The sequence below is a fragment of the Paramormyrops kingsleyae genome, chromosome 10, assembly GCF_048594095.1.
Source record: "Paramormyrops kingsleyae isolate MSU_618 chromosome 10, PKINGS_0.4, whole genome shotgun sequence".
NCBI classification, from domain to species: Eukaryota; Metazoa; Chordata; class Actinopteri; order Osteoglossiformes; family Mormyridae; genus Paramormyrops; species Paramormyrops kingsleyae.
The window spans coordinates 18766381-18786717 of record NC_132806.1 but is presented as its reverse complement, the minus strand read 5'-3'; the positions used below and the strand labels follow the sequence as shown (position 1 = coordinate 18786717).

The 20337-nt window shown below is 39.1% G+C and overlaps 1 protein-coding gene across 5 annotated transcripts in view; it reads left to right on the top strand.

Moving 5' to 3' along the window:
* gria3b (glutamate receptor, ionotropic, AMPA 3b) overlaps positions 1–19536 on the top strand; it is a 94529-nt gene extending 74993 nt beyond the window's left edge. Inside the window, exons 12-16 of one of the 5 annotated variants that reach the window (XR_002840471.2) lie at positions 421–619; positions 9765–10012; positions 10754–10868; positions 15218–15332; positions 16883–17020. Coding sequence is in view for 4 of the 5 variants with exons in the window: in XM_023830538.2 (XP_023686306.1) it covers positions 421–619; positions 9765–10012; positions 10754–10868; positions 16883–17128 (808 nt within the window). In the remaining variant the exon portion in view is untranslated. Of the gene's footprint in view, positions 1–420; positions 620–9764; positions 10013–10753; positions 10869–15217; positions 15333–16882; positions 17132–17692 lie in introns of those variants that run through there. The other 4 variants (XM_023830538.2, XM_023830536.2, XM_023830537.2 and 1 more) reach the window with 4 other exon arrangements.
* The last annotated feature ends 801 nt before the right edge of the window (positions 19537–20337 follow it).

Sequence of the window (20337 nt, the reverse complement as noted above, 5' to 3'; positions counted from 1 at the left end):
GTACACTGTATGTAAACTATTTACTCAAAAGGTGAGTAATGTTTTCCCCGTCATTGCTGCCTCAAAAGACAAAGTATCCAAAAGATGACCCTGAGACCTTCAATTTGCACATGTTTTGAGGTTGGACTTGTGGTTATTTGGAAGGAAAAGCACAAACAAGTCCATCTTGCAAATTTAGCAAGTTAATGACATTAAGCTGCAGCCCCAAGGACCAATTAACACTATACTCCAGAGGGTTAATGAGGATTATAGACACAACTGAAGCAACAGGTACAAATGATGGCAGTATCCCATAATTATTAAACACACTAAAGTCGTATCAGTCTGGAACGCTGGATCTGATTGGGTCTTTTTGTGCAGTGCTGGAGGACATCCCCATTAATGAGCCATCCTTTTCTTCTCTCTCTCCATTTGTCTCAGGTCTTTGTCGGGGAGGATAGTGGGCGGAGTCTGGTGGTTCTTCACCCTCATCATCATTTCGTCCTATACGGCCAACCTGGCTGCCTTCCTCACGGTGGAGAGGATGGTCTCCCCCATCGAAAGCGCAGAGGATCTTGCCAAACAAACGGAGATTGCATACGGAACCCTCGACTCAGGCTCCACCAAAGAGTTCTTTAGAGTGAGTTTCAAACACCATCACTTTATGTGTTGGCAAAATCAGTAGAATAGCTTACTTATTAAGAGTCAGTTATGGTATCATTAGCTTGAATTGAAATAACCTACTGGATAAAGGTAGAGCATACTCAGAGGTGGATAGTTCAGGTCCAGAAAGGAAAACTCCAGACCAAGATTTTGTTTCAACCAACCAGAATAAAGAGTCACGTTCACAGAGTACTCAACTGGTTGGTTGAAACAAAATCTTGGTCTGGATTTGTACTTTCTGGACTTGAACTATTCACATACTAGGAAAGCAACATGAGAAAAAATGGGGTGTGGCTTTTAAAACGAATGAAGAACAATGACTGGGCCCTAATATGTAATCATACCAAAGAAACATCTATGTCCGTTATGAAATATTCAACTGCTGTCAAAAAAAATGCCCTAACAGAATTGAACTAAATGTAAAAAGATTAAAGAAAACCATATTTATTACCTCAGTTCTACCGGAGATCTAATGTATGACACATAAGTATTAACACTCAGGCTTCAGGTACACATTTATCAACATCATTTTTCTACTCCTGTTTTGTAGGCAATATGAAAGCCAAGCTATTTATTTAACCTTTGTATATTATAATTTTTTCTTTTAGGGTTTATTTAAAAAAATTGAAGTGCACATTAAAGAAGATAAGTGGTGATCAAAAGGCTCATGCTTCTTAACACCCCAACTGATTCAAAATATAATTAAAACGAGGTCTGATAAACAGGACCCCTGACGGCTAAATACTAAATCTGAAAAGCATGCCAGATGAATTAAGGATGATGTTGCTTGGTACATGGGAGATGACACTGCAACTTATTAAAGATTTATTGCCTGCATCATCTTTCCTATTAGAATGGACAGATGATGGACAGCAGGAACTTGTAGTAAACAGCAACACGGTGGGGAAGAAAAATCATGTGCTGCATATTATGTGCTCTGCAGAAAGACTCTTTACTTTCGCAGAGTCAGTTAATGGTTTGTTTCCCTGATTGACATGTGCTGTTTCGCCGTGTAGCCAAAGGTTTGCAGCAGAGGTAATTGAAAGATGGTTAGAGACTCACACATTTCACATATACTACATAATGAGTGTCCTAGTTATACTCTCAGCCTTCAAATTGGGAATGACGTGTGCAAGTTGCTATTCCAGGGGAGTTTTAATTAACGCTGTAGATGGCTGACGAGGAAAAGAAATACTGATTAATAGGGGTTCAAGTTCTATTTTAAATCTGTTCTTCAGGAAAGACATTCTGGTTTAATTAGACCCATACGGCACAAAGCAGCTGGAAATTTTAAAATCAAACACAGCCCTTGCCTCTGATATGAAATTTGTCTTCAGCTTTTACATATTCATCTCACTTTTAAATATCCTCACAGGTGTAGGCTGATCTTCGAGTTAATTGCGATAAAAAAAATACCAGAACAAGCATTCTTATTCTAGTTGTCCTGTGTCTAAAACTGTCAGACTTCTCGGAAAAATAAATTGCAGTTTACAGATACACACCCAAATATGACTTTCTGTAGGGTTCTTGTGGTGTTCGGAGAAAACCCACCGGTACTTTCTGCTCTCTCATTTATGAAATTACTGATTGCGCCCAGGACATTATTTCCAGTAAGCCTGAGCTCTTCCGACAACATAAACGAAATTACACTGCCGATGACTAATGTGTTGTGCTGGAAAGGGCAGTCAGCCTGAAGTCTAAATCACTGTGATAATGGCAAACAAAACTGAACGCACTAACTGAAGTAAGGTCTAAACACAGACAGTTGTAAGCCAAATAGAGCACACGTTCTAAGACAGATCCAGCTTGTGTTCAGGTCATATCAGTCTAAGTTGTGGCAGTAGGGTTCAGGGTTGATGGGTCCCTTCATTGGGTCTCAAGACTATCAAACTGATCAGTCACATTTTAATATTTTCTCTTTTACACTATTTTGTGTGAGTGGCCGTGACACTATGGTGATTGGGTATTTGTTAAATTTTACAACAGTGTGGTGCTTGTAACTAAACATTTTGTTTACCCATTAGATAGCTCTTCACAAGGCATAAAGGGCTCCAGAATATACATGTTCAAAGTGTTGAACTTCGTAAGTAAGGTGGAAGGCTGTTAGCGCCTCTGGTCTCTTCGGTGTAAAAGCGCCACGGGAGAATGAGAACAGGCATTCGGATTCCGAGCCCTGCTACTGCAGCGCCTCAGTTGCATCTGAATCTCTGCAAGCCCAGAAATTTCTTAGTAGTTGAAAGGTACAACCCAGAATATCCTTATTTCCTGACCGCTTTGATCTCATTATTTAATCTACCGTGCACACCATCAAATTAATACATTAGTGACAGTGGAACACTTAATTTGACTGACGCTTATGGCCACAGTATAAAGGATGGATATGAGACAGAGAATGGGAGGCGTTTAAAAACGCCTAGCAGGGAAACTCGAAATGCCTGCCACAGTTCAAAATAATATTATAAAAACGAGCAAATCTAATATGACCCAGTGTATAAATTCAATTTACACAGAGCAGGTACCTGTCATATTGTATTAAAGTAATTTTGAAGCAGTGGAAACGCTATGCTGAAGGTGAACCAGTGGACAGGCATGATGCGCTGATTCTCTCTCTTAAATTCTGTTTCATTGACTTGATTGACTGCAGGCCCCGGTTACAATGTCCCGTTTGACGCCTGCTTTATAATCTTCGACACGTGTTTGCTGGAAGGGCCAAACCCGTGACATTTAAAGCACCTGCCGTGGCATTTCCCGCGGAATCCCGACGAGTCCCCGTCCACAAAGGCCGTTTCTGTTGTGCTAATGACTCGCCCTCGTCAACCAGGCCACTATCCTTTTGCCCAGGCTGGAAATCTCCATGTGAGCCGGCTGCCATTCACTGTATGCGCAGTGCGATTCTGCTGCCATGTCCCAGTACCTAGGAGGTATGCGTCAGCTGAGCCATTACCCAGAGCCATTTACGATTGTTACAAATCTGTGCATTATTGATGCTACGGCGACAGGCTGCCAGAAGCCCCCTCTGCCCCGCTGTACCACATCGCTCTGCAGCCATGCACCCCTAACCAGACACTGCAGAACCCCCCCCCACCGGGCACTTTGTATGGGGCCTCCCAGTTTGGCTGCCCAGTAAGTGCCTGTCCTGATTTACATGTGACCTAAAGACGTTAGAGACACGCCACAGAACCCAACTGGAGTCTTTCTGATTGGCTAGTATATGAAGCCTCAGTTTGAATCCTGCATTCAGGTGGGAGCAAAATGACACTTTCCCCTTAGACTTTCCGAAGCTTTAACTCTAATGTTCAGCAACCCTCTTTCAAAGGGATAACGGGTGTTTACATCTCGCCTCTATTCGCGCATTTTAATTTTCAATTACAGTTTCTATTAAACTAACGGGAAGGTAAATCCATTCGAGAGGCATTCAGCCGTGGTGACTTTGTTTTTTCTTTGTTTGTTTTTTTTTTTAAGTTTTCCCCATACATGGTAATCCAATTGTATTAAAGGTTTAATTGTCTTGGCAACGTTGTAATTGCTTCAAGGAAGTACATCTTACCAAATCAAAAGAACCGCACCACTATTTTGTGGAAACAATACCATCATTAATTACCTCTGAAGCAGCTTCAATCACTCTTTGCAAAACCTAAGAATCTCATAATTGAACAATCGCAGCCTGGACACTTACATTATGTGAAATTAATGGTTTTGCTGTGACTTGATTGTGTCCCTCATGAGGAATAATGATAGAGGGAATTTCCTTGCAAACCAATATATAGACTTCTAGGCTTTTGTTAAAGCTTCGGTGGTCAGTTCTGGCATCATCATAAAAAGCAAAGCGCAGTTCTTTGATAAATAGATTTCGGAAATGAAAACAGCATGTGACCAAACCACTGACAGGCCCGTTCAAAAAAGAGACGTCCAACGAGGGATATTCTTCTCCTCCAACTGTTTCATTCAACCTCGGCTGAAGCAAAATGACAGGAGGACAGAGGCAAAATGGGGCAGCAAATTCGGAGATGTGGGTAGTTTGGTATTCGGATCACGGGCATGTCAGCAAAGCAAGCCCCAGGCTATCGCAGAGGTCCCACTCCGTTACAGTGAGAAGCTCCAGATAGAGGGTATTGAAACTGGCCTATACCATATAAGTCCCTAGAGGTGTATATCACCAAAGCACATTCAAGCAGAACAAAAAGAATGCACCGAGGTGAACTTTGGGACCTAACATAAATCTATTACTACCTATGCAGGACAGCACTATAAAAAACAAATGCACAGCGTCTGTGGAGCGGTAAAGAACCTTATATTCCGTGTCTTTTGTTCCAGTAGAACTCCAAAGGAAGTCTAACGTAGAACATGTGACAGAGCAGATCATGTCATGTCGCCCTTGATCTGATTTAATTGACAGCCCTTCTCAAAGTCTTCTGGCTTACAGTGTGTACAGTGGGGAAACAGCGGGTAAATATCACAAGCAGTAGCAGCACAGCCTAAAATTATAGAATTACTGGTCTTATATGAGGAGCCGGGTTTATATCTGTCACAATTTCAAATTTTGGTTAAAAAAAAAATTACATTTGCTTGGAGATTTCATTACAGCACAATGCTGAATTACACAACAGTAGGCAAGTATTTTTAAAGAAATAACAATACTTAAAAAAGAAATCTGAAAAGTTGTTATTTGGATCATTGATTCAAATTTGCAGCAGATCTTTAGTTATATGCAGAGGAAAAACATTCCGCTTGGGTCTCTTAGCCCGTGTTTTTGAGCGATTGAGATCTAGCTCAAAACAGGGCAGCGTAGCTGAAAAGCGACCGGGCCATCAGCCCTCCAACCATATAAGCTCCTGTGATCTCTGCATGTTCAGGATTGGTAGGGCCACCACCACTGAGAGGCAGAGAAATCTGTTCCAGCGTGTCAATGTGTGAAGAGCACCTTAACCCACTCATGCTGTGTGTCTGGCTCACAGCTATGGGAGAGTAGGATGGCGCCTGGGTTTCAACATACAAATAAAATGAGGAATGATTCTCTCCGTGAGGAGTGTGGGCAGCCGAAAGTTTCACTCCGCAGACATTCAGCCATTTCTCCTGGAGCCGCTCCACATTGGAAATGTGATATGAATACTGTATATGTGAGCTTCACGAAAACTGTCCGGCACTAATTACCTCCCCTTTTACACTCCGCATCGTATTTTGTGCCGTGGAGTTCTGTAGAAACTGGGGAGGTTTTTTTCTTCTTTTTTTCCCGAAAGGTGAAACCTTAAAGTTATAAAGAACAGCATGTTTTTGAACAAAAGGACAAATCCCCCCCACCCCTTTCCGAAAAGCCTTGTTACCACCCCCACTCCTGCCTGGCAGAAGGAGCAGCAGGATGGCAGGATCCTGTCTCCAGAGGTTCTGCTGTTATCATAAGAGGTCCGAGGGAGGCGTAGTATCTGCCCATAGCGGCTCTCACAAGGTGTCCTTATTATTCTCCTCTTCGGCAGCAGAATGTGACACGTCGACGCTCCCTGAAAGCGACGTCGACTCGCCCCGTGTGATATACCGCCTCTCACTACACTACATTGTACAGGATTGACTACATTGTGAGATGTACAGTGAACAGAGCGAGACCCACAATATGGAGTCTGTTCAAGTGGGTAAAATCATTAAAGTGACAGTTAACAGGCTTGTTCTATTAAGCTACTTTTGCAGTATATAGGCTGACACCAGTGATGTGCTAGTTGTAGGTGTTTTTATTCATTATGTTTAATTGAAATACTGTGGGACCGGGAGCTGAAGAGAGGGTGCGTGATGGACAGCCAGGGTAATTCCAATGCATGCTGAAGCATTCTGGTAATGCATTTATTGCCGCCTGTTTCCCTCAACGTTGGTTGTCCAGGGCAGCCACAGCAGCAGAATCAGCCTGTTTGGCTTATGGTACCGTTCCCACCCAACTCTAGTATTGATTAATTGACTTCATAAAGCACTGGGGCGGCACACTTTCCGTCTGCAGTACTCAAGTCCAAAATCCATCCATCTGTGCTCATTTAGCGATGGCATCTTAAGTCGCTCGCCGTTCTTCTCGAGGATTTGCCCTTTAAACCTGTGTTCTTTCAGAAAACTTTGATACGCGCAAATGAAAAGCCGTACCTGCACGCACGTGGCTTTTAATGCCGGCGGCAGACAAAACCACTCTGTTTCTACTGATTTGAATCGGTCAAAGACGAGAAATCGAATGTAATGTTTCTTTAATCCAGCAGAAAGCAAAGCACTAAGCAGTGAACATAAGAGCTTTTTTCATTCTTAAGCATTAGCTATATATTTTAACGCAAATAGCATTAAAGAAAAGCAGTATAAATTTAAGAATTACTACACTTGGTAATGCATTGAGATTTTTGTCAGCATTTTTAGATGTATTTCTGAAGGTCCTAGAGGATTAAGACAGGCGGTTATTAATAGACTTTCATGCTGTTGAAGTAAATAAAGCTGAAATCTTACTCTACATTAGATTATCTGCCAACTCTCAGTAATATCCAGTATGACTATTGTATGTGAATGTAATGCGATACATATATCAATACATTGTGAATTGATTTATTGATAGTCTTAATACTGCATTCTTCCCATGAACAATGTTCATTTTAGAAATTTCTGTGAAAACAGGGTAACACTTTATTTGGATAGCCTGCCTACAGAGGGGTAACAGAGTATTTGTTATACATTTCAAGAACTTAGTTGAGATTCAGCATTTCAGCTGTTTCACTGTGTTTGTAGATGTCTAACATAATATACAGATTATAAAGTCTCTGTATATGTAATGATTCATGAACATGCCTACATGTTCCTAGAATAATTTAATTGAATTTGACAACTCACTCAACCGATATATAGTATGAATTTTTGAATCTCAACTAAGTTGGTGAAATGTTATAAATACTCTGTACACAGACTGTCCAAAAAATGTGCAACCAAAAATAGTACCAAAATAAAGATAAGCTATCTAAAAAGTAATAATTTCATTGTATACTAAGTGAGTACTTTTTTAGGTACACCTGCCTGTTAACAAAAACAGCCTGCCCCCTCAAACCACAAATGGTGTGGTTTGATTTAGTACCAGCCATGGTACCATGTTTGGCAGAAAGAGCCACCATCCTGGGATTTTCAAGTACTTGTCTCTAGAGTTTACGGAGAATAAAGTAATAAGCAGAAACATCCAATCAGTGTTGCTTCTGTTTTTGAAAGCACCTTGTTAATGAGGGAGATCAGGGGAGAAATAGACCAGACTCATTAAAGCTAACAGCTCAGTACAATAGCTATGTGCAGAAAAGCTTCTCTGAGGACACGATTCATCTACCGTTGAACTGGTTGGGAGACAAGAGGGGGTCCTACCTGGTACCACTTAGGGGAACCTAACAAAGTGGCAATAGAGTATATTTTGAAAACACTGAGGCGATACTGAACAGGTGATATTTAACTGTGTGGATTTACAGAAGTTTGGGAAACTCTGGAAGAGCTACAGTGTGGAATACAGTATATTCTGCCCATATATTTCTAGATACTTTGCCTGAGTATTTTATAGAAAACTGGGATAATTAGTCCACTCATTAAGACTTTTTAAATTTAAAGATTTAGTTTCTTAATAGAATAAGAGCATTTTGTGATGTTTTTTGGTCAACAAGAATAATTACATTGGAAACACATTAGCATAAACTTTCAAAAAAGTGTGTTTAAAAAGATACATCAAGGATGTTCATTTCGTATCGATCATTTACCATACTTGCACTGGTAATTAGACCGCAAGTGGTCTGATGGGGTTGCATTGTGGGAATTGTGGTCTATACAGCTTAGCGTCTGAGCCTTATCCTTCTTAAATGAGAAAAACAAGTAAATCAACTGTCTGTTTCTGTTAACCTCCCTGGGGATGCCAAGCGGACGCCTTCAGAAACTGTAGCTGCACTTTGTACTCAACATTCACAAGTACCTCCTGTTGGGCATTTGAAAATCAGGCCACTTATGCAAACAGCAATTGCCACTGGCCGCATCACTCTTGTTTACAAGATGTAATTTCTATACACGGATGTCTACGTGTTTATTTTGCTCTTCGAGGAAAAGATGTTCATGGGTAGCACCGCAACTGGGAGCCTTCAGTATCTTACTGGAATGTTACAGCTCAATGTAATGCGCCTGATTAATCTATCACAAAGCTGGTAATTAATTCAATTTTTTTAAGTCAATAAATATTGACTTATGTCAGTTTTTAACAGAAAGACTGACCTCAGAACTGCATTTGAATTGTTTCCCCTTCCTTATGTTCATTCATTAACCTGCACAGCTACTTGAGTGAAACATCATGCCCCTGCAGTAATTCTGTCATGTCCTTCTTGTAGAATTGCTTTTAATTTCCTTTTAATTGTAACCCGGTTTTTCGCAGTAAACCCGGTCCGGTTCTCCTGACTTTTTTTCTTGACTTGCTTAGGCATTGAATGATCTGCCAGGCAGTATGTGAGAGGCGACGGTATTTCAGCTTCACACCTGCAGGTTCAAGGTCTTAATCTCTGCCCTGTGTGTGCGTGGAGTTTGCATGCAGGTTTCTACCGGGTGCATGAATACATGCTCATGGGAGCTTTACTTACACAAAACTCTTCTGGGGGCTGAAGGAAACATGACTGGTTCAGAGAGATAACCAATCAGGTTGTAAAGGAGGTGGGTCCAAGCACCTAGAAGAGATGGGACCAACCAATCAGATGTCTTGGTTCTGCCTCTTCCAGTTGCTTGGACCCACGTCCTCTGCAATCTAATTGTAGGCTGTAATTTTTTTTTTTACTGTTTTAAAACAGTATAGGACAACTAACTTTCTACCTGCATATTAGCACCAGGATTTTTTGTACCACAGCACTACACAAACCTCTGAAGCTCTAGAAAAAAATGTGTATTTCTTGAACTATTTGAAGGTATCTGTTGCATTGAAGATATCTATAAATATTTCAAGATATGTTTGAGAACTATACATTTTAATTTTCTAAATAAATATATCGTGTAGTGCAAGCTAACAAAAAATATCTGGTGTACAGGTACTATAATATCGCATCCGCTAACCCCTGCTCTCTCTTTCTCTCTCTGTCTCTCTCCCTCTTCCCCTTCCTCCCCCAACGCAGCGCTCAAAAATAGCCGTTTATGAAAAAATGTGGTCATATATGAAATCAGCAGAACCCTCTGTCTTTGCCAAGACAACACCTGATGGGGTTGCCCGGGTACGAAAGTCGAAGGGCAAGTTCGCCTTCCTCCTCGAATCCACCATGAACGAGTACATTGAGCAGCGGAAGCCATGTGATACGATGAAAGTGGGCGGCAATCTCGACTCTAAGGGCTATGGTGTGGCGACTCCCAAAGGCTCGGCATTAAGGTGGGTGGAATAAAATAACAATATTCTCTATGTTGTTATAGTATTCCACCTACCCTGATGTCCTGTGTTGTCATTTCTCTTCTTCCACTTTTTTATGGTTTTTATTTTTGTTTTTTTGTGGAGTGGATTCCAAGAGGTAATATATATATATATGTGTGTCTATGACTGTGCCTGGACACCCAGGACGATTTCTCTCATTATTTAATTTTGATACATTTCTAAATTTAGAAGCTCAGATCTCGTAAACTAGAGGTAGATTTACAGCCATTCCATGTGCGTCTCTCTCCTCCTTGTCCTCCACTTCCCTGTGTCTTCCCCCTCCCCCGTCCTGTGTGCCGTCCTTCCTGATTCTCTGTTGTCACTTTTAATTTAACAGCTCAACGGTTTTTCAATTTAACTTGTAAAAGCTGCGCTGTCAGTTGTGACGAATGTTAATTGCATGGTGTTTGTTGTTACTTTCTTCTCAATGACGAGTGTCCCCATCCCGCACAATTCACTTATAAACAGTGTATCCCTCCATGCCACCTTTCCAATATTTAACGCTTTCTTTGCTGTACGAGCGTCTCCTATCTCTCATATCCGTACAATTTTTACCAATTTGTCCTTTCGTGCTCTTTTTAATGATCATTCTGATATTATTAATATTTTATCACTATGATTATTCATTATTACTACATACTATATTAGATTTCTCACGGACCTGTGCATTTTTTCTTACAAGTTATGTTTTATCGTTTCAAGAAATGCTGTTAACCTGGCAGTGTTAAAACTGAACGAGCAGGGCCTCTTGGACAAATTGAAAAACAAATGGTGGTACGACAAGGGAGAGTGCGGCAGCGGGGGAGGTGACTCCAAGGTCAGCCTCAATGTCACCAAAATCGGGTACTTTAGAGCAGAGTAATCGGCAAGGCTGTCATTACCTGAACCAAATGGAAAAAATCCACCCTGTACAATCCAGCACAGTATTTTCTAGTGGCCTTCCCAGGGAATTGAGCAAAAGAGATCAAACCAGGAACCCTTACTTGGTTAAGGGAGGAGAAATTCAGAACCAGTAACATTTTAGACTTACTGACGAGAAAAGTTTGCCACCATTATCCACGGTAACTAAAGCATGGCAGGGGCCGATTAAGGCAAGAGTACATATTGCCGTTATTGATCCAGCAAGTCATCATGTCTTTCGAGCGGATAGAAATGTTACTTTTATTGGCTGGTGTTGCAGGATGCCTGTGGCAAATAAGACTGTCCTGCAGGTGTGGAAGGCAGCAACTGAATTTGGTTGAACCTTTATCATCTGCAGGGCAATGGTCATTTAGGGCCCAGTTGTACTTTCGTAATTTTCACTCCCTGTTTATCTTGCAAAAGGCAGCAGAAAGCCATGTTCTGCAGCCCTTGACTAAGTCTCGCTCAGCAGATTGCCAGTTTGAGATGCAATAGTTAGTAGTTGCCTAGGAGGCAAACGTTATGTGATAGATCATAGACATTCGATTACAAGTGAAAAATAGCCAAAAGGCACTACAGACAGACCTAGAAATAATTCTGAATGTTGTATCATAGATAAACCCCCCCCCCCCCAAAAAAAAAAAAAAACATGTAGATGAGTTCCAGATTAGTTTGTTATTTTATGCAGAGAAGAGATCGGATGTTTGGAAATGTGACTGGTCTTTGCGGACAAGACTCTAATGTGCCACCAGAGCAGTTTAGGTGCAGGAAAGCGAGGCAAGCAGCGGAGTCTTGAGGGGACGAAACATTGCAGGAATACGTGAGAATTCTAATCAACCAAAAAAAAAGCTACACCCACCACTGATCCAGACAGCCTCCTGGTTGGTCTTTGGTGAAAAACCTCACTTGATTTTTTTATTTCAGAGACAACGCCGTTCTCAAGCCCAGTTTCCAACTGCAGCTATAACCTCCAGCATCTTTCCTTTTTGACTCACAAACTGCACTTAACATTCGGCAAAAGACAAGGCACCTGATTTTGCCATTCCTGTCTAAAGTCATTCAATCCTGACAGTAAGCAGGAGATGAATGCTGTTAGTAAAGGAATGCAAAGCAGTTACCTTGTTTCTCAATAATCTGCCAAGGATTTTTGAGCAGAACGAAGGGACAAGCTTGCAATATTATGGTATCATGTCTTGACTGCTAAATTTCTTTTTTTTTCTTAAGAGGAAAAACATTCTATTAGTTGATAGCTAGTGAAAATCTTACTTGGAAATTGAAAAAAAAAATGGTGTTCCTTCTCTCGAGGCAGATTCTTTGTTCCATTCAAATTAGAAGATTAACACAATGAAGGTAATTACTGTCAACGAAAAGACTTAACATTCTTACATTAGCATGTGATCTACTTTATCAATAGAAAAAAATCATGAATATTACGAATATACCCCATTTAGCCAAAAAATTAACTAATCAAACATTTTCAACCAACTGCAATTTTTTTTCTTGGGAAATTGCTTTCTAGAAAATGATTATTTCCTAAAGTAAATATTTGATGTGCAGAAATTATTATTATTATCATGATCATTAATGTGGTCAGTTAAGCATAATAATGTTAAAGTACTGAAATTCAATACCAAAAAGAAAATGCAATAGAATGTGAAAATTATACCACATCTGAGTTGAAAACAGTAAAGGACAACGCTCATTTCTGTTTCTGAGGTATGGATTCAATTCATTTATACGCAGTTACTAAAAGTCAAGGCTTAATATACATCAAATTCCAAAGGCCAGTTTTTGGTGTCTGAAACAAATGAAAACTCACTAATCTAGCATGTTCAATAGATGCAATTGTGAGGTAAAAAAGTAATGAAGACATTAAAGAGAAGGTTAAGGTTATTATGTCACAACTCATTATAAGACCAATTAGAGTTGCAATATAAGTAGAATTATGTATGGATTATAATTTAAAATCAGCTACATTTGGTGTACCCAGAAAGATATTGGTTAATTGTTAAGCCCCATGACCCCAGTATTTCTATTTTGTGAAAACAAAATATATATATATGAACACACACATACCCCTATTAAAACACTCAGCCAGTAATGTCACATCTGCATATTGTTCTTATTGAGTGTAGAATTAACAAAGGCTGGATTATCATGTAGCAGCTGTTTTGTTCCAGGTCTGTTTTCAGCTATATTCTTGACGAATTCCGGAGTCCTTCTGCTTTAGCAAGTTTGTTTTCCAGAGCTGTTTTCATTCCCTGCACTGTTGTGGACGAACTAGCTGTGGAGATATTCCGCTTCAGCGTTTCAAAACGAGAGATTACGGCGTCTGATGCTATCTTTCCGCCCACTGTCTACCCCCATTACTGTCAGCTCACCATAATTGTATTATTTTAAATGTCATTTATCCAAGGCATTGGATTGCCAAGGGAGTGTTTGTTGGTATGTTGATTGGTAAAATTTCTATGGAAATCAATGGTTGATATTTTTCATTTAAATGTAGAAGTACAAAATTATATAGTTTCCTAAACACAACCTCTTCAATAAGGTTCATAATAGATTTTTCAGTGGGGCATTGTAGTCAGTTGTTCCTGACATTTTTACAGGTTAGTCAATCACACAATGCTAGACCAGGGGTTCTTAATTTAACCTGGAATGCTAGCTACTGCTTTTTAAGGATAGTCATGTATTATAAATGGGGACAGCTCAGAAAACCTTTTAAAGCCACTGGCAATCGCAAATACATAGCAATTGTCTTTTAACACACTGACAGAATACATTAAAATCAATCTATAAAATCCTTTACAGTCCAGCATTCTGAAGAATTAATCATTTAATAAGCTGCCATTTATGTATTCGTAAAATACCAATGCATGAAAAACAATAAAATAGTTATATTATTGTAAAATTATATTAAAAGTAAATGTTTCCACAGATTCTGACCTTAGCTTGAAATTTCCCACAGTAAACTGGAATTCATTGACCCTGGTCGCAGTGCTAGTAACAGTATGCAATTGGTCAGACGGGTCGCGTCCCTAGCATGTACCGGCCAAACACGTCCCTAACATGTACCGTCAGCACACTTCAGAAGCACCTCCGCTCTGCTCCCACCCTATTTTTAAAAACCTTCCAGACATTCTCCATTCATCAGCAGAACACAACGTAGGGCAGCTGTCAGATGTGAACAAACTGTGTCTTTCAGCTGTCAGCCAGTGACACGGTGACAGTTATTTCCCTGTAAGAAAAAAAAAAAAAAAAATGCAACTCACCTGTGACACTTGTGAGATCACTAATCTCTTTAGCCATTCATTCTGGTGCAACTGAGCATGTCTCACCAAAACAGAACTGCAGATGTTTTCCATTCTATGAAAAATGAAGAGAAATTTAGCAGTCGCAATGGTAGCATAATATCTTGCAGGACAAAAGACTTCCAGGGCAATCTGGAGTTGAGCTGGGTCTTTTACTGCCATGCAAGTGAGCCTGCCCGCATACAGCTGGCCAGACAGGGAGTTCTGAGCCTTGCCTCTGCTGAAGGGCACTTGGCGCACTCATGTGCCCCGTCTGCATTCAGCACATTACAAAATAAGCAGAGCCGAGGAGAGAATCAAAAGACAGTAATCACTCCCTGAATGGTAAAATACCCTGCTTCCCCACAGGACAGTGAAGATCAGTCCCCCAAGTTGTCTGCACTGTGGCATACTTGCGGTACAATTCCCTTGCTTTCATATCTTGGATGAAAAAAGTTATCTGATGCAAGTCAAGGTAACCAGATAATCTGAGTCGAGGATGTTACACGGGAAACAGGAGTCGCACATTTTCTGCAGGGTTTCCTTCTCGAGACAGTGGCTGCCATTCTCCTCAGCTAGTATAAAATCCAACTGGTGACTTTTGCTTTTCTATTAGTCAAGAAAGGGTTCCAGTTAGATCGAACTTGCTAAGTTCTGATTTGAGAAGCTAACTGTACCGTAAACTGCATTCCCTTTGTTTTGTTTATAGTTTCACAGCTTCTATTCCAACAGCCAACCTTTTTTTATAATGTTTTTACAGTGTATGCCGATTACTCAAAGCGATATGGGTAGGCCCTGGCACTATAGCCTAGCCATGGTGGAACAGAGGTAAAAACGTAGTATGTCTGCACTCTATGATGTTTACATTGGCCAGGAGCCCTGCTTTATCGCTTTGTTAAGTATGAAGTAGTAGTAAAAGCTTGAATAACATAAAATAACATAATATAATGTTATTTATGTTATTTCCCACGTGAAGAACTCCTGTAAACCTTGCAGTATTGAAACTCAGTGAACAAGGCATCTTAGACAAGCTGAAAAACAAATGGTGGTACGATAAGGGTGAATGTGGAACCAAGGACTCTGGAAGTAAGGTCAGTCGCTGCAGGTCTTTTGTACTGATTCCAAATTGCATTTTGACCTATTGTTCATATGCAAAGGAAAAACTATTCAGTTTTTCTTACCTGTTACTTGATTGTTTTTTTCTAAGAAAAACTAAACCTATAGTTGCTTAATGATTGTTTTTTTTTTGCAACAAATGTGCAGAATTTTTATATAGCATACAAATTGCACTAGACATATTTTTGATTGTTTGATTACTATAAATAACATTATCTTATTATTCCCCACAGTAAAGGTGAAATATATCACACGTAGAATGTTATACTAACATAAGCATGAGTGGGGAATTTATATTAAGCACAAGATGCATTTTTACTTTTTATAGTTTTATTAGTAGAATATATACTATTTTTTGCATATTTTAAACTTATTATAATCTAACCATTATGCTGCTGTTTCTATTTACCAAACTTTTTATTAAAATTTTATTTACGGGCGTTTTACTTGTTTGCATGGGAAAACTGGGTATATTAGATTATTTAGCATCATGCAGTGTGGATAGCAAACAAAGTTTCTTTTTCTGACAAGCTATTTCAAGCTCACTTCCCAACACAACCGAAGCAATCGGCGATGCTGAGAAGTCGTGCTTGAACAAGCACTGTCAAAATGAAACATTGTTTGCACACTATATGAAGCCAAGCAATGTAATAAACCTATAACTTAACCCTCTGAGAGTAATAGATATCCAGTAGACCACACAAGTATAAATTAAGGGCTTTCTGCCATCATCACCAAGCCCTGCAGTAACACATATAAGACCTCGGCGCTCATAGGGTTAAAGTGCAAATGGTAAAACTCTTATAAACAAATTTTTAATAAAGAAGTTCGGGAGGTAGCAGCAGCAAAATGGTTTGTTTTTTTACAAAAACAATTTTAAGCTTGCTTTTTACTTATTTAATAATGAATTAAAGCTTAATTAGATTTTTGCATACCCAGATAGTTCTGCAAGTGCTAAATTGCAATGGTTGTTAAGTCAGAGCTTGTCAGAGTTTTGACCTGTAAGTTACTGACCATCTTCCTCAAAGTGGCGTATTTAACTGAGCCACAAAACAGAAGAGATTTAATGCATCCTCTACATTCACCGATCTATCTGAAGAGTGGCCTGACTACATTGGTCTTAAGTTTCTCCAAACTTTTGACACGTGTAGGAAAGGCACATAGTGGCATAGTATTTACAAAGCCACTTTAGTCACTTTTACTTCCAAACCCTTTTTAAAACTAATTCCTGCACATGTTCTGTTGCGTAAACCTTTGGTGCCACTGTAACACGGAATATACCACTGGTAGCACCAGAAACATTGCTTCAGGGAGGGTTTGAGGCTATTTGATAAAGCAGGAACCAACAGCAAGATGAGGTGTCTGCATTTGAGTGCCAGTCTTGGCTGGGATTTGAATCAGAAGCCTTTGGAGAGCAGCTAGGAAGTTGAGCTTGTTAGACATTAGCACAGTTGTGATAGGTTCATTGTCCTCAAAAAGCAAGTTTCACTGCAAAACCTCTAACTGTGTCTTTCACTCTTCTTAGGACAAGACAAGTGCTCTGAGCCTGAGTAATGTAGCAGGAGTCTTCTATATTCTGGTCGGAGGTCTGGGGCTGGCTATGATGGTGGCTTTGATAGAATTCTGCTACAAGTCTCGTGCAGAAACCAAAAGACTGAAACTAGCCAAGAATGCCCAAAACTTTAAGCCAGCTCCGCCGGCAAACACGCAGAATTTTGCCACATACCGAGAGGGCTACAATGTGTATGGAACCGAGAGTGTTAAAATCTAAAGGGTAGGGGCTCAGAGACAAGACCAACTCTTTTAATTATCCAGCGTTTTCAAATGTACCAAATTTTTATTGATTTAAATCTTGTCTGTCTTCGTTATGTAATTTGATCTCGCCCTGTCACTCCAGTACGGTCATGCATAAAATTGAATTTAACACTGATATATTTTATATGTTTTAAGACTGATTGCAAAAACATGTTAGGCACATACATAGTATAATGTATTCCCAGTATTCAGTACAAGGGATTTACTTTGGAGAAATTGTGACAAACGTAACATTTTGACATGATATTTTCATTTTATCAAATGAGAGGTTATTAATCCCAATCCTCAAGACAAACTGCATGCTGTTGCCTGAGCTACTGGGGCCTGTAAATGCTGCTTCAGTCAGTATATATTATACACTCTATCTAGTGTGAACATGAATTGTAGATTATCTTCAGATAATTTAGCTTTGCAGGTCTGCCCCTGAGGCAGGGACTGGCCTACCCTGCCCTAGACGTTTTTGCCCAGCACTGCAATACTGATATCTTGATTATTGACAGATTTTGCTCTTTTCATCTAGCACAGCTGGAAGGAGTCAGAACAGCTCGGAGTGAACCTGACACTGATGACCGGACAGTTTGACGCGATGAATAAGTCAGGGGCCTGGAAACCCGCCGGGCTCAGCAAGCGCTAGCTTCATAGCGGAGGGCATAATGAGTGAAAAGGACTTGTCATTTAAAGAACTGAATTTGTTTCCTTCAGTGCCTTATAGAACATTCAGAACGTCACAACAATGCAACTCGTCATAGTAATATTGCTTTGCTTGAAATACAAAAGAAAAAAAAAGGAGCAATGGTATCATAATCTAACAAATGAGCCTTCGGTAGATACTCTCACTAAAGAAAAAGCCATCAGTCACAACCCTAGCACATACGGAAGACCCTGACATAGCAGAATTCACCAGGCAATGGATGGTACTATAGTCATATATAAAGAAATATTATTTTAAATGTCGTGATTGATTTACAGCCAGATTGTATTGGTTGGGTATAATTTAAATGTCTTACAAATCCATGTAATCAATTCATTATCAATTCATTTAAAGTAGCCCTGATGCTAGTATTTACAAGAAATGATTTGTTGACTCATTTTGTTTTGATTCTAAGGACAGAAAAGTTTTGTTCCCCACTGAAGCAAATTAATGGACATTATTTTCACCACGAGTCATCCATTGGGTGGTTGCGTTGGCATTCTGAATTCTGGTGCTGTTGGTGACTCAGTACTTTATCATAAATTGAGGGCCTGTGAACTACCCAAGGTCAATGATAAAAGCACCATTCAGCATAGGGCAAAAGGCCGCATGTGACAAAATCTACTGCCAACGGATTTCTCTCTCAGATATGAGCAATTTGCAAATCATATATGGAGTCAGGTTGAAGCTTATATTAACTGTGAATTGAACATACACTAACACAAATCACAAGCATACGGTACAAGATATTTCTAGATATCTGGAAGAGATACACAGATATACTGTATATGTATACACTTCTGCATAATACACCACTACAACATGGGTTTTAGGGTAACATCTGAAACCTTGGTGGCTTTTTTAAAATGATTTGTCCAAGTATACGGCCTGAAGCGTGAAAACGGAATCACTCGATTGTAGATACACTGCAATTATTTAAAAAGACTAACGGTAACAGCTTTGAAAATGGTATTTTGGATTACCTTCAATATTTTGTGAAATGATAGCACATTTTCAATCAAGCTGTGGTTTAATTTTGGTTTTGTTTTACTTTGTAGGCATACTGTTTTGTGGATAACTTAAGAAATGAAAAAAATAGTAAATTAAAATGGGAAGTACTGTATATGTTACCCTATGGTCAATATAGGGGCAATTTTTAAACTAAAGCTTAGCAAACGTCCATTTAATGCTGTTACAATTCTTTTACTTTCTCTAAGAAATGTGATTATGTAGTATTTGAGACATGCCAAGAAGGATTTCATTGAAAAAGCAAAAGATTACAATAGTTTTATATAAAATAAAACTGTAAAAAAAAAAAAAAAAAACTGTAAAGAAACCTGTACATTTATTTAAAGTCAATTTATGAATGCAAAGAGGCTTCACTAAATTTTGGTTTTTCAATTTTTCAGACTGCATGTAAAATTGGTAATTGCCTATCAAGGCCTGAGACTTTGCTCAGACAGTTAGGAGATCAGTGGTAGAAGCATAACTTCTCTTTCTATTATTTGACCCTCCCTTCCCTTGTTGTCTGACTGCAATCAAAAATTGCCAAGCAACCTACCAATTACAAAAGAATAAGAACTGCATGTGTGGGTGTAATTTACTGAACCTCAGCAGTGAGGCGCTGTACAAAGAATTTTAATACATTTTTGTAAATAAAACTGTATAGAAATTATTGTCTCATGCGTTATGACTAATTTCACAACAAACTATGACAAGTTATTTCTGAGGAATATGTTTTTGTTTTTTTTTGTTTGCCGCAATGCGTTGTGGAGGCATTTTCTGTTCAGGGACTATTCCAAATGAAGCAGGTAATATAGGGATTAAAAGCAGCACTAAAAGTGAAAAAGAAAAACACAAAAATTGCTTTCTTTTAACCCACCTTATAAATACTGTTGCCAGGCACCACACTTTTTAAATGATTTATGTGACAAGTAAGCATCTTATTGCCTTTTTTGATTATTTTGATAACCTAAATTCAAACCTTGTTAACTCCACTGAGAGAAATTCATGAATCGTCACTGTTGAATCAAAAACATGTTTCTCCAAAAATCCATTATTTCTGGAGTGGCAAAAAAAAACAAATTTTCTAGAAACTACTTTGCAAAATAAAACAACATAATGAGACACCCTTAGCACCATAAATAGAGACCTATCCTTACACAGCCATCAGTGACAGTGTTTTTAATGTATTTTTGTGGATTATCAGTAAGGTCCATATGTGACTGTCTACAAGTTGACTAATCTCATTTTATATTCACGATTATCATCGATGTTAACTATCTAAATTACATTGTTAAAATGAGTGAATAAAGTAATCCATACAGACAACCATCTTAAATACAAATATTAAATAGTACAAACATAAAGTCTACTTAAATAGATAATCTTTTAATTGGTCAATTAGATGTACACTATCAGTAGACACAGTAGAGAGTGTTCTATGTATAATTTAAAAAAAAAATCTGAATTGT